General features: G+C 36.7%; 1 protein-coding gene across 11 annotated transcripts in view; it reads left to right on the plus strand.

The window, feature by feature from the left end:
- The window catches only part of tenm4 (teneurin transmembrane protein 4), a 183,830-nt gene that overhangs the window by 75,572 nt on the left and 92,508 nt on the right, over positions 1-15,750 (plus strand). For all 11 annotated transcript variants that reach the window (XM_015388539.1, XM_015388540.1, XM_015388541.1 and 8 more), the window contains 4 exons: positions 1,294-1,508; positions 4,876-5,086; positions 13,658-13,759; positions 15,410-15,604. In XM_015388539.1, coding sequence (XP_015244025.1) covers positions 1,294-1,508; positions 4,876-5,086; positions 13,658-13,759; positions 15,410-15,604 — 723 coding nt within the window. The remainder of the gene's footprint in view (positions 1-1,293; positions 1,509-4,875; positions 5,087-13,657; positions 13,760-15,409; positions 15,605-15,750) is intronic.

Raw genomic sequence — 15,750 nt, forward strand, 5'->3', positions numbered from 1 at the left:
GTAACCTAAAGCCGAGTCTGCTTCCATGTCCTGGGGGGAGATTGTATGGATGGCTGCTGTAGCTGGCATCGCCACTGAAATTAGCTCATCTACACAGTCAAACAGATGTTGCCTTTTCCACAGAGTCCAATATAAGTTGTGTTATGGAGCATATGGGTGATTTTACAGGTAAATGTGCTAATACCCAAGCAGGTAATAGCAACTAAATTCCCTCTTTACTCTAGTTACTAATTTAAGTCCTCTATATTAAGAAGCTTGTATTTTACTCGTCTTTCATTCCTTTTGCCCTGTATTATTGCTCCTATAACCCTAACAAAATATATTTAAAAAATCCATTTTAGTTTTTAAGAAAGTATGTTTATAACATTTAATTTAGTATTCTTATCTATTATATATATGTGTATATATATATTTAAGTGTGGATAAAAAGCAAGAACATAGCATTACCAAGTGAATACAACATTTTGATGTTGAATACAACATAAGAAAAAAAAAAGGAACATGAAAAACTTGAGAAATACCAGGAGCTGGAGAAAACCTGGAAGGTCAAGACATCGGTGGTGCCCGTGGTCATTGGGTCACTCGGGGCAGTGACCCCCAAACTTGAGGAGGGGTTACAGCAAATCCTTGGAAATGCATCAGACATCTCGGTCCAGAAAAGTGCAGTTCTAGGAACAGCAAAAATACTGATACTGGCAGAACCCTCAAGCTTGAGCACCTAGAACAAGTGAAGGACCTAAGCACCCTGAGGCAAGACCTTAGGGTCTTGCATATATATTTATATAAATTCCTTAATTGGGATTTATTCATTCATCAGTGGACAAAAATATCAGCTACAAAATTTTCCAAGCTGATAGAGACCATAGAGAATGTAATATCTGGAGCTACATAATTCTAACAAGATTTTCTACTTTTTATATTTACGCAGTCCACACTTTTAAGATTTCCATTTGCAAATCAAATGTAATTTTCTCTAAAGTCATAGTAATGCTATTTTTTCAATGAGAAAGCTGAGAAGTTCAGAGAGCATGATGCTGTTTGCAAGGCACTGTGTGAGATTAAACTCTTTCTGATATTACTTTCTTACTTACCCTCCTCCTCCTGCCTAACTGGTGATCACTGCCAGTGGTCAGAGAGATCATTCATTATATTTTTTCTCTGGCTGTCAGCAATGTGATTAAATATCTATGATATGGTCAGACCCTTTCCTCAGCAGACCAACTCTCGCTGCTCCTCTGCTCACTGGATTAATGATGTGATCTCTTTGACTGATTAACTCTGTGTGCAATGCAGGCAAATTGGACACCTTGTTCCCGGATGACAGCTATATAGATATGGGGGAGATTGACGTGGGACGCAAGGTCGCCCAGCAGATTCCTCCTGGTATCTTCTGGAGATCCCAGGTCTTCATCGATCATCCCATGTACCTAAAGTTTAACATGTCACTCAGCAAAGATGCCTTAGTTGGAGTGTATGGAAGAAGAGGCCTTCCTCCGTCACACACACAGGTGGGAAATGTTCACATATTCTTGAAATATTATCTTTATATTATGCTTTGTCTTTGGTTATGGTTGTTATTTTGGTAAATATCTTTTCTGTGGGCACAACTGTTTTATTATTCCTTCTGATATATGCCATACAAGGATATCTTCTTTCTCTTAGGGCAGAGAAAGCATTGCTTTTATCTGTCTCCTGTGCCTCAGTTTGTTCTAAAAATCAAAATCTAGCCATTGCAAAGAAATCAGATGACAAGATATTCACCTACGTCCTCTCTTTTTTGATTTAGTTATCATATCCTGGGCAAAGTTTTTTATTTTTGTTTTTGCAGTGGTCCCATTGTTTCCATTTCTGCTGAAGCTGCCTGATGTTTTTGCAACATATTCCCAAGTTTCTTCACTGCCTGTGTTGTTATTACTTTACCAGTTCGGTTACTTTATATTGTCAATTTTCAATTTCCACCATATCTTTTGCAGGAAGACAAACTGAAATGTACTTTATCTCCCCTAGAAAACATTTTAAATGCAGTTTTTCAGTCTAATTGGTAGCATAAAGACCATGCCAAAAAGGTCAAATTTCAGAGAAATTAATCAGCAAGACCTGCTGTGCGAGCATAGCCTTGGTTGTTTTTTATTATTTTATTTTTTTTTCAAGCAAGGCAGCTCAGAAGTTCATACAGTCAAGAGGTGCTTAAAATGGAGCTATGTGACCTTCCTTTTTAACAGAAATGAGTACAAAAGGTTAACTATCCATTGCTAGAGATGTTTCAAATACTCAAAAAAAATAAAAAAGTAAACTATGAAAGAGTCTCCACTCTATCTTGGAGAGAAATAAAAATCAAACTGGAGTGTATTGTGTCAAAATCATTTAACTTGCAAGGAAAACAGGAATACAGTGTGCCACCGATAATGCAGGATGGTTTAGCAGTGATTTGGGTTTATTCAGCTTTTTGGAATGAAATGTAGCTGCATATATAACTCTCACTTCTCTGGAGAAATAAAAAAAGAGCATTTCTTGGTAAACAATGATGTGCTGCATTATCATCACCAACCAGTAAGGAGAGACAAACAGCACAGTCTCCTGTTTACATCCCAGTTCACATAAACAAATCCTACCATGCTAAATTATGCTCATATATTTAAATTGTAGCGAAAAACAAGTACAGTTTTTATGTCACTAATGTAACAATTTAAAGTAAGTCTTATTTAAAAAATACTAAGTACAGCTCCTACTGTAATAAAATTGCTTAAGTACTGTAACAGATAAACTGCACTTTGCTATATACTTCTGCCCATTGGTACTACAAGAATTGTTGAAAGACTAAGCTTAAATATGCATTCTTTTTTCACTTACCACTTAAAATGTTAAATTTAAGAGTTGGAAGACTGAACAGAAAGATCCCATGAAGTCTTTGAATACTCTGACCTTAATAGATATGGCTGCTTTGGATGCAAAACAGTGATATTTGCAGCAAAAAGTTAAAGTAGTGCAGATGATTTCTACTTTTTCAAACTGCTTACATAAATTGGCATCTACAAAAGTTTAAAGTACAACTTCCAAGAAATACATTGCATTATTAGCTTGCATTGGTTAGGTTATCAATGGGTGAATTCCGCAAGTTTATAAACTTTAAATAGAAATTGAGAGAAAGATTTACTGTATTTGATCCAGGATCCAACTTTAAAAGATCACTAGAAGTTTGGAGAATAGGATTTAGCTCTTACTTCTGTCAGAAGTTTTTTTTTCACTTACAAATGGAAGGAAGAGTTCCTTTAGGCTATTATTTAAGTTCCATTTCATTTAGTACCACATGTTAGGTACCACATGCTTCTATTTTAGAGATTAAAATATGATTTTCTGAAGAAATTAAATACCGTTATGATGTCTCATATGTAGATGTTGTCCTTTATCTTTATTTTAATAAATAGATTTTTTTTTTACACTAAAACTCATACACACTGTAAGAGCATAGCCATTTAAAAATCAAAAATATTTGACATATCTTGCTTACAAGATCTTAGACCAAAGTTAAATCAGGAAACAAGCATTCTGAAGCAGGGAATAGTTTTAATGTCTGACACACAAATCACTTTATATTTGTTTTCTTTTTCAACTACATAAATTTATTGAAGGTTGAATATTGTAATATAAAGAATTTAAGTTTAAGTTACTTAGATTTTACATAGCGAAGGTAGAAGTTAACCCAGGAGCCAAAAAGCTGAAAAATAGCCCTAACCCTATATCTTGTTCCCAAAGCTTAATTTGAGAATTGTGATTTGTTAAAATTTAAGTGGAAATTTTAATTCATAGGAACCCTGCAATTCTTTTAAAGCTAAGCTTAAAATGTCCTGTTAGCTTAAAGGTGGCATATTTCAGTAGTATTTCTTCCAGTTTTGTGAAGGGAGTTTTCTTCCTCTCTTTTTTCATCACAGTGGTGAATTAAAAATGCCATGCTGTGAAACCATTTACAATCATAGCTGCATGGCGTAATATTCATTTTTGTTTTTCATTCCTCTTCATCTACAGAAAACAAATTAGACTAGTCTTTAAAAAGGGACTTACTATGTTGGAGTGTGTCATGAATACAAAATGGCTGATAAATGTCTTTATTGTATTATGAATCACCTTCTTTGTTGCATTTGAAATTTATGGCAATTTTCTTTGAGGTTCAGTACCATCAATGAATCAAACAAAGATAGTGGACTTATGATACTTAGATTTTTCTTTTCACTAATTTCCCATCTACGTGCCGTACAGACTGAAATGTGTTATTGTATTAATCACTTTTGACGCCTTGCTTCTGCAGACTACAGATTTCTGCTCTGAGTGATGCACAAGTTCTGCAAATTGTACATAGCATGATTTTTGTTTGTGCTAATGTGCAATATAACTATTTTTTCCAGTTGAAAAATCAGCCTTGTCTTCTTATCCTCCATTTTCACTTCAGAGAAAATAATCCAGAGTCGAGTATTCATCCAAAGACTGAACACACGAGTCAGGATTCTTTTCACTCTGTGGATAAAAACGAAATGCTGCCTCATTGGTATTCATTGACTCTCCACTGATATGAAGCATATCAGAGCAGATGTTATTTGGTAAACACTAACTTTACATTTAATTTTCCCGACTATCCATTTTTCAGTTTAATAATTTCAAACAACACTTTCATGTAAGATATTTGGACTTTGAAATTATCACAGCCTATCCAGCAGAGCTGTGTCAAGGCTTAACTCAGGCTCCTCTGGAATGATGAGTTATTCATGCTCACCAAATGATGCTCTGCTATAAAGAGGGCTGAAAGTACCGGAGTCTCATGTGTCACTCCTAATGGCATTTCTGTGGTCCATCCATCAGTTTATTCTCACTCTCTGTCTGCAGTTTGACTTTGTAGAACTGTTGGATGGGCGGCGGCTCCTGGCCCAGGATGTTCACCGTCTGGAGGGGCCTGCAGCTCTGCAGCGGAGTCTCATACCAATCACTACACATGACACAGGCTTTATTCAGTACATGGACTCGGGCATCTGGCACCTGGCCGTCTACAATGATGGGAAAGAAACCGAAACTGTTTCCTTCCTTACCACTGCCATAGGTGAGTGCCGCAGGCATGGCCTGCTAATGAAACCTGTAATATCTATCCCTAATCCTTATAATATCAGCCTGCAGCATCCTGCAGCAAATAGTGCAGAACTGGGGCAAAAGTAAGAGATACAGCTTGATTTCAGTGGTTGAAGAGAGTTTGGGTTAATCAAGGTGAAATGGAATATTACAAAATCAGGACATCAGCGCGATCCCGCCATGCCACAGAGAAGGGCGTTGAGAGATCTTAATATCCTCATTAGCCTGAGTGTCTTCCAAGCGAATCAGGGGTCCAGCTTCTGGGAAACATTTGCATACAATTCAAAGTATGATTGTCCCCTCCTGCTAGTCCCCATTTTTTGATCACGGTTTGCTCCAATTTCCATCTGCTTACCATAAATCAAAGACGGGAAGATATTTCTCAGCTCCGACTCCGGAGTGGAACGCCACTGTGTTTTGCACGCATGTCCTTCTTATGGAGGTGACTCCGTTTTGTACGATGCTCTTTGTTCTCCTTAAGCGCCTTTGATTAGTGCTGCTGTATCAAGCAAGGTGTGAGAGGGCCCGAGGTGTCGACTTTCACAGGGATGGCAGCTGGGAGCTGTTCTCACATGCTCTTTAATTAAAAGCTCTCGGGCCACGGTCCATATGTGACAGTGGCTGTGCCAGGCAGCAGATCGATGAGAGGCTGTCCTCGAGTGAAGACGAGCAGGAGATGCACTGTGCTCCTGCTGTGCCAACAACAACTGTAATTTGATGCTTAAAATATGATACGACACAAAAGGGAGGGGTTGGTGAGGTGGCGCCATGTTTGCTTTTGCTTAGTTCTTCTTGACTGGATGTGCGCAAAGCCCTCCTGTGGTTTGCATAAGAGAAAACATGTCTAGATAAAGTATTCAGTGCATTGGATGGGGTAGGGCAGAGTTAGTTGAAGCAAGAAGACTGCCTCTGTTCGTTTGTATAGGAGCCGATCTGCTCACCGGAGCTCAGAGGGAGGCAGAGGGGCCCTTCTAAAATGGGTCACCGGTTAAGTGCCCTTCAGCAGAAATTGAATCCACCGCCTGCCTGAATCATATTGAGCTGTGGAGGGATGGAGTTGACCTTCAAATAGAGCAGCCCAGGTATAGAAATATATGTGTGCAATATCCAGAACAGGCAGACGGTGAAACACAAGCAGCATTGTTTAAAAGACACTCGCAATGAAATTATTTTAGTATCCCTGGCAGCTTTGGGTGGAAAAAAAAGTGTCATTTTACAACCTCATGCTCTTTACATGCATTAAATGGAAGCTTTTCTTGCTGCCTACCACCATAACAGCACAGTGGAAACCAGATATTCTCTTTTCCTCACTTTGTGACATTAAATTAGACTAAATATTTCCTGCTCTAGGTCAATAACAATTACCATGCTGTTTTTTTATTTTATGAATGCCAGAACATGATTTCTTTTATCACTTTGTCCGAAGTTAAGCAGAGTTTTAAATGCACTAAAATTACTTTGCCTGTAAGTAACTTAGCCCGGATGCTAAGAACAAAATGTAGGTCTAATTTAGGCAAATGAACATTAGCATGCTCCAAAGCTCTTTAAAAACTTGCTTAACCACACAAAGACTCTCATTCCCAAAGAAAATTTTTGGCAGAGCCAAAAGGTGCATGTGAAAAAAGTGAATTAAAAATATCTTTCTAGACAAATGGGAAAGTATTCCTCCTACTAAACTTTGTTTACACTACTGTCCGGTTCTTGTGGAAGAAGTGAAGAGAAACTAGAACAAAAGTCATACAATTTAAGAGCAATTACTGAGAAAATGTATCAACATTTCTTTGATTAAGAGTATAATGACTTTGGTAAATCTAACTGACCTAAAACAAGGAAGGATATACCCGACTGAAAGTCAGACAAGGAGCCAAAAGGTTTCAAAGGATGTTTACAAATATCAAGGCTACAGCCAAAGTTCAGATTATAAAATTGCACATTTTTCAGATTTTTTTCTATTCCCGTACATAAACGTATTTTTTAATTAATAGGAAAATGCACGATAACAAATAATTTTGTTACTTAAAATGCAATAGTTTAGCATGTCTTTATTGTACACTTGAAAGGCAATACCTTAAGAACAGGAAGTTAATAAAAAAAAAAAGAGATTTCTTTTTGTTAACTTATAACAATAGAGTGCTAGCTGCATCTGGAGAGAAAAACAAACAAAAAAGTGCATGGAGTGGACACTTGCATTTAGTGTTGTATTGGTTAAAGTGCAAAATAATATAACGATAATTGCAGTTGCTTATGTAAAGCTAAACAGCAAATTTAAGCATACCGTAATAAACAACTGCATTTTAAATATCAAACCTTGCTTTCTGTTTTCTATGTTCATTACCTGCAGAGGTGTTGTATATGGAGATGTTCCATCAGGAAGATACATATTCCTGGTGTGCTTTCAAAGCCCGAGTCGAAAATCAACAGGCAACTTAATTGCAAATTAGCACATCAGGGGGGAGTCCCGTGGGGTGGAGGGAAAGGGCTACAGCTGATGCTTCCTGCTCAGGTGTTGAGGCGTCAAGGATGTGCTATGGAATGCTAGTTCAGTTTTGCATTACAGATACTGGGTTGTCTTTTCTTTTTTGTTTAAAGTGATCTCACTGCTGTACTTTCTTTTGCTACTTCTTATTTCCTTATGGCATTTTTCTCGATAGCTGATTATAGCTTTTCGCAACCACATATCACCAGCATAGGCTGTCATTAGCGGCAGGGAGAGTGTTGTCCGAGTGCAAATATAGCTATCTGGCTGGAACATGGTGCACTGAATAGTTAAAGCGAATTCAACATTGCCTCCAGGCAGATCATTTGCCTCTTGGAATTTCAGTAATCAAGTCATTCAAATTATTCACATCATCATTTCAGCATTTACACAAACTTCTGGTTTCAGCAGTGTATCTGAGAGATAAAACATCTTTGATCTAGGTTGCTCCATGGCAATGTATAATCTAACCTTGCTTGTGCCAGACATGCATTTAGTCCTACATTTCTGGTGAAAGTAAAGACAGTAAATCCCAGCAGCATTGTCTTTCTTTTTACCCTGACTCACTCCATCACCGAGGTGCTTTCTATCTGCAGCCAGCCATCTTTCAAAGGTGTTGAGCATCCTCTGAGAGCATGGCAAGTTGCTGATTAAACCACCAGCTCCTGAGCCCAGCTCTGTCCTCGCCGACTGGAGAGACTCACAATAGTTAGTTCCCCTGATATGAAGGGTAATGAATTTCAATGAAGCTTAGCTTGAATCCGTGATTTATGCGTTGGCCTATGTCGAGTGTGTGGCTAAGAGATATTCATGGCCTCCCTTCCTTGCTCTCAGAGGAATCACAGCCAACAGACGTGGGCACTGTGTAATCTGCTAAACTGTGCCAGCTTTTAAAGTAAGAGCACAGCACAGTTCAGGTTCAACTGGCTGTATAGCGTTTGCTTTAGTGATGTTCATAATATTTGCTGATTAATTGGACCTAGGCTGTTCTCAGGAGGATTATGTCTGATGTACATTGGTTTTACTTATAAGAATACCTCTGTATACTATAGGGCCTGGTTTGTACACCTTGAACTTTTCCACAATTTCTTAGACAGTAGCAGAAATGCTAAGGTATTCAGGTGGGATTTTATCTGATTGACCTATACAAAGTGGTACTTATCACAAGTTAAAATACGAGAAGTGTGGGTATATTTCTTAGAGATCCACAGATCGGAATTGGATATTGACCCTGACATTAACTAATCGGGTATTGGTGAATGATGCCAATCCAGTCATTTATTTTTTTGTTAATATCATACACAGCAATAGAGTTACAGTGTTCTAATCAATTCACTTGTTTGTTTGCAATGACATTTATGTCATCACACAGATAAAGCATAACAGCTCATGATCATTTATATCTGGATTCACTTTTTAACATTTTTTAACAATGTTTATGTCAAGCCTGATGCCTTTACTCAAATGGCAAGCTATCTTGTTCCTTCATTCATAAGAAGTGTTGGAAAGATATTTCCAAAATGTAATATTTTCCATATTAAAAGTTACCTATGTTAGAAAGTAATACACTTCTTTACAATATTCCCATCTTTATAAAGTAATAATTATTGATTAATTTTTAGTTACTTTGGCCAAAATAAGCATTAAGGATAAGGTATTACAAAATTAATGTGTGCAATATTTTTAATAAAAGGCTGAATTACAAAAATAAGATCATTTTGAATAACTAAACAGGAAAACACTTTTATTTGGTAACTACTTAAAGGCTAAAAAACATATTTTTTATTATATATAAATTTGTGTGTCAAGAGGTTAAATAAACTATCTGCGGAAACCTGTTTACAGAGCTACAACATTAGAAATTGTTTTTTTTTCCTTGTCAATTGGTCAAACAGGGATTTCTTGAACAAGCTTTTTGTCAGGATTAGGATTATTATTAAACACATATGACCCAGCTGTAGAAAGAGGTAACGCATCCTCTACAACATACTCAACCACCAGCCTTCTCTCTTGTCCTTGATCAAACATCTTCACAGGTCTAAAGAAATCCAACTTTCATTGTTTAGATTTGCTCATTCCATCCTCTTCCGACCATTTGCTGGTTAGAGGTCGTCAGACAGTTCTCTCGCCCGCCCACCAGCACAGAAAGTACATCTCACTGTGGTGTTCTTATCCATTTCTGCGACATCATCAAAATAGTATAGACATTTGGAAACAATGAATTGATTGTAGCTATATTGCCACCGCCACCGTCTTCTTATTCTGTTTTTAAAACCGTATTCTTCTTCTGTTGCTTTTAGAACCATCTTCTTTTGCTTCTTTTATTCTTAAAACCGTCTTCTTCTGTTGTTTTAAAAGGACACCCACGAAAAAACAGATTTGTTGTTTTTAAAGCTGTTGGCCTTGGGCGTTTCAGCTCAGATTGTAATGCATTTACCCACCTTGATAACTGTTATAATATTACTAAAATTAAATGTGTAATGCGTTATATTACTCAGTTACTGCTGAACGTAATATATTACAGTAATGCGTTACTTGTGTAACTAATGCGTAATGCGTTACCCCCACTGTTCATAAGTAGTATTTGATGGTATCGGGTATTGGTCAATATGCTCTGCCCAGGTATCAGAATCAGATTAGATCGGGAAAAAAACTGTATCGGTGTACCACTAACATTTGAAGTTGAAAATAAAACCTAGTGCAACCAGAAAGTCTGTTATTGAATTGCGATAATATTCTGCTGTTTTAAAGGGTGTAGAGATTTGCTACAAAACATTAGTAGATAATAGTTAGTAGCAAAACAGTATCATGAAGACCACCTCAAGAGCACCAGGCTTACTATATGGATAAGCACAGTGTTGGTAGCATCATACTGTGTCTTTAGATGCTTCCCCATAACTGCTGTGCAACACAGCTACAGGACATCCTTCCAGCCTATAGCCATCAAATCAACAACTACCCATTAAAAATAAACCTTTCATATAAATAACAATGTTTCATTTTTTGGGAGTGATAAAAATGTTTTAATTGAATTGAATTTCAAAAAGGGGTCTGAAAATTTAGAATGCATAGACATGTAAACACATGACAATGCCACTTAGACTTAAAAAGAAAAATGCAGCTTTGACAAGGCCATTCCTGTAGTGCTTTTTCTTTATACTTTGTACCTTATACATAACAAGACTAATGGGGAATTAACCCCAAAAAAGCATGGTTAGTCTTTACAGCAGATGGAGTGACCTAATTGGTATGATTGTCTGGTATACAATGAATTCAGCCCCACTTGCAGTATCCATATAAACTAACATGACCATCTGATCAAGTGGTTATGACACTGACAAGAAAGTTAAGACTGACTTGATAAATGTCCTATAACGATAAGATGAATGAATGTTAACGGGCACAAAAAAACCTGACAGTGGGGGGTTAACTTCCTGCTGGATAAAAACTGTAAACAAATGGCAGGTGATAAAATGGATTGATGAAGACTTGTCAGCATCCACATGTCACTGCAGTTAGGAACCATCAGCAGAACATCGAAATGACTACTAACTGAGACTATTGGAAATTGTGCCCAAAACGCTGCAAAAATCTGCACTTTTGAATTCTCAATAATTAATTTTAAACACAAATGGGAATTTCTAATGCTGAGCGAACACATGCAACATATCTTTTGTAACCCTGACCTCTGTGACCCAAGGACGCTGATGATGTTTTTAGCCTTGTACACAAAAATCCTTCTCCTCCTTGTGTACTTATTTTGGTTGGAGGCAATCAAAGCCCACCAAACCAGCCAGTTCCTCCACTACATCAGAGGACGGTCTTCCCTTCATCCCTTAACTAACCCAACGTGGCATAGGGAAGCCTAGAGCACAATAACAGCCTCCCCCCTCCTCTGTGGCTTTACAGTCTGTCTCTGGTATGGCTGTATCTCTTTCTCCCTCACTGTCTTTGTCTTTTTCTGTCTGTCTTCCATTGCATCCTTAGTGATGATTGACTCTCCGGGGTAAAGGGAAGCTGAATCCATGGCTCCAGTTTCTTGCTATTTGTGTAGTACAAGTGATTCTTTGTTCAATAAGTTTTAGCCCTGGAGTTTCTGCTGCCTGAGGGCAGTGGACAAGATTGGATATTTTTTCAGGACCATTTCAGACTTAATTCACTGAGCATCATGTTTCAGTGCTGTGCTGCTCTCTTTGGAGATCACTGGCCGGTCTTGTTTCTAATAAATGGAAGTGTGTGAGCACAGTGCTGTATTAAGTGTTTTATGGCAGTATATTAGAAAATATTTCAGAGACAAATAATGGACTTCTGTGTTTTTTTTTTTAGAAAAGAGAATCTTGAATTTCCTTGTTAATAAGATTTTTCTACCATTTTAAGAAAGAGAAGCACTCTGCCTCTATTTGACTTTGAAATACATCAAAATGTAAAATATTCAAGGTTTCTACACAGTATTGGATGCAAGATAAATCTGGAGTTTTATGAAGTATTTTCAAGATCTGGTTAAATATGGAAACAGGAAATAAAATATACTATAAATGTTCTTTTGCATACTTAATACATTTTTGCAATATCTGAAGATTCCATCCAGTCTAACTGTTGCCCTACTGTAGTTTTCACATGAGTAAATGCATTTTTTTCATGGATTAAGGCTAAAGTTTTGTGTTATAGATTTTGATTTACCAATTGCCTGCTCCTTTAAGATTCTGAGAAACTCGGCTCTGAAAAGAAATTGAATTTTGACATAATTGATTAGGATTATTGAAAACAACTTTTCAAAGTAACACAATTTAAAGAACTTAAAATTTTGATGGAGAACATATTTAATTGTATAACTCCAAAAAAATGAAACCAGCTTTAACACCCAACCGATTATTACAAACAGATTCCTTACACTTTTACGGTGCAGATAAAGATATGTTCACATTAATTTTACTCAATTTCATAATCATTTTTGTTCATGTTAATTTGACCTAATCTTAAATTACACTTAAAAATGTAAAATGTATTAATTGACTGTGTTTTTCAATTATAATTTAAAGTTACTGTTAAAGGTACTATAGTGGAGGATGCTCTATTTCTGGATGGATCATCTAAATAAGCGGTCCTCTGAAATGTCAATCATTCTGCTGATATGGTTTCATAAGGCCTTCCTACATGCTCGTCCCCATTTTCACTTACCGGTGGTGAGTCTGACATTGTGGAAAAATTGCAAATTTTCTTTTGGAAACTAAGCTTGTATGAGCGATGCAAACAGCAACACTTAAACAGAGCGTGCACAAGGAGAAATGGGCTTGTGCATGCTCTTCCATTTAATTCCCTCTCGAGAGCGGGTACATGCGGGTACATGTGCTCTTTTTTTTAAGTGGAGAGGGCGGGTCTTCACGAAGATCCTCCACTATACCTTTGACTTAGGAAAAACAGGTCTCTTTAATATAAATTATCAAGAGTATGTTTCATATTACCCATTTGATTACAGTCCAACTGCAATTAGACAAAATGCCAAGGAAACAATCCAGAGTATCTCTGGAGTTGCTTTCGCAATAGCCATAGCTGCTTTACGTGTTGCGTTTAAAAAATAAAGCACTTGATGAACAGGCAAAGGAGGAATTAAAAGTGTTCTGCTCATTTATACCTTTGCTGACAGCACAACAAAAACACAAAGCACTTGTTTGTACGTGTGAATGTTCCACTGTTGCTGACATCATCTTGCAATCAGCACATCAAATTACAGTAGGATTCACAAATGTTGCAATGTTTGCCTGTTCAACAGTTGGGTAATTTGAGAGTTTTAAGAATTTAAATTATTTGTCATTTTGGTCAGAAGCATAAGTAATCACAACTCGTTCCCCCTCGTCATGAATGTGCCCATTTGTGTTGAACATAAGTAACACTCAAATGTGTTGCATGCAGTGAAATATAAACGTCGAGGCTGATGGAGCGTGTGCTCATCGCTGTCATTAGCAAAGGGAAATAATCAGCAGAAGGAAATGAGTGGCGTGAAAATTGTTTTTCCTCCTTTTTTTTTTCTAATCACACTACTCAGAAAATCTCTTGATTGCTCACTCGTAGATTCCATTGATGACTGTCCCAGTAACTGCTTTGGAAACGGTGACTGTGTTGCTGGAACATGCCACTGCTTTTTAGGATTCAAAGGGCCTGACTGTGGGCGAGGTGAGTCGCTTTCACGAATACTTTCATTTATCTCCATCTTTCAGATATATTTTATGCCACTATGATGATCCCTTTAATGGCTTTTGTGCGTTGGGAAAAAGCATTTTATCTTATTGTAGCATTTATCTGTACCTCACTGATACAAAGCCAAATTATTTATTTTTTCCACACAGAGTTAATATTTTATGTTTATTTTCTTAAATACTGCATTGTTGGTTTATTGCCTTTGGGAATATTATAGTAGAATTTATTATATATAACAAGTATTACACTTATTGGCACCCCTTACACATTAATGAAACATTCTGATACAGATTTGTAATTTCTATTTTGGTTTTATTGTTGATTAGAATATGGAAGAATCGTTATTGACTTATTTGCCTACAGCATAAATTTTTTTTTCACAAAGAGGTTAAATTCTGTTAGAATAATAAGATAGAAAACTTTGAACCAATCTGACTGTATAGTACGGTTGTGAATTGGTGCTATATAAATAAAGTGAATTGAACTAGCTGACCCACACAATAGGAAACAAAAGAAAACAGGACTTTCTACTCAGACAGATTTATCTTAGCTCTCATACGTCAGACTATAGCTACATGAAAAGAGCTGTTTACCCAAATTTCTCTATTTGTAATTCAGAGCATGTATTGTCGTCCTGACATCGTGTTTTTATCTATTTCTTTTTATGTATTCCTAAATGCTTATATAATATAACAATTTAAAAACTTTGAGCTCCATTTAGGACACAACAGGTATCTCCTAATAGTTCCTGTTTTTTTTTTCTTTCTGCTATATATCTGTCTTTTTAGATACTATACCCTAGAGTATAAATAATTTAAATATAAAAAACAGCATTAAATTATTGAAGTGTTTAATGCTTAATGTCTGATGTTAGTGTTTTAGACATTAGTTTAATGATGCTCTAAATCTGATTTTCATTTTAATTATCAATTTAATCTTAATTACCAAACATGTTAATGTCCCAAAGTTTCTGTAGGGTCTTTATAAGAGTTTTCATTTATTCATCTGTTTAAAATGTAATTTATTTATATCCTACATTTGTAAATATTTTGCTTCTTTTCGTCTCTGTGGATTTTGTGTTGCCACAACCAACATTAATTATTCATTTGCACCGACCAAACTTTATGCTCATGAAGCAGAGCAGCAACCAGCCCGGCTGAAGGGAATGTTAGCCATTTTTTAGAGCAACAAAAGAGATCTGGTTTTAAGTCAAGTGGATTTTTTTTTTTTTTCTGCTTTTCAAATAAAAACCTAATTATCGTTGTTGCTTGGTTTAAAACGAGCCCCTTTATGAAACATCTCAGCTTTGAGGTTTGACAAGAGGTGGCTAAAACCATTGAATATTAGGCTTATTTGGGGGCTTAAGTCGGCTCTGTAAGCAGAATACTATCTAAATGCAGTTTGAAACATTTAACCTACATTTATAAAATAAACACAATTTATTTAAGATGACAAGTTTTACAAACAAGTCAAAGTGTGCACAGTGAGAAGTATTAAAACAGTATCTTAATATCTGATGTGGTTCAATGACAACAGAAACACTTTACCTCCTTATACGGCTTGGTGTTTTTTGAGAGTGATTACTCCATTTAAATGTATGACTGGTCCTTTTTTATCTATCCTCAGCTGCCTGTCCAGTCCTGTGCAGTGGGAATGGCCAGTACCTAAAAGGACGTTGCATGTGCCACAGTGGCTGGAAGGGTTCCGAATGTGACGTTCCCACCAGCCAGTGCATCGACATCACCTGCAGTGGTCATGGAACCTGCATTGTTGGAACCTGCATCTGCAATCCTGGTTACAAAGGAGAGAACTGTGAAGAAGGTGCTTGCTTTCAAAGTTATAACTGGGCCTTACCCAATAAAAATTCATGTAATGTGACTGTAGCTCACATCGTCTATTAAACTATTAGAGCTAGAAATTTAAATCAGGTACTCATGGGGGTTGGGTTTCTTTTAGAGCTCACAGCT

Source organism: Cyprinodon variegatus, unplaced genomic scaffold (genome assembly GCF_000732505.1).
Source record: "Cyprinodon variegatus isolate N-32 unplaced genomic scaffold, C_variegatus-1.0 Scaffold427, whole genome shotgun sequence".
Taxonomy (NCBI): Eukaryota; Metazoa; Chordata; class Actinopteri; order Cyprinodontiformes; family Cyprinodontidae; genus Cyprinodon; species Cyprinodon variegatus.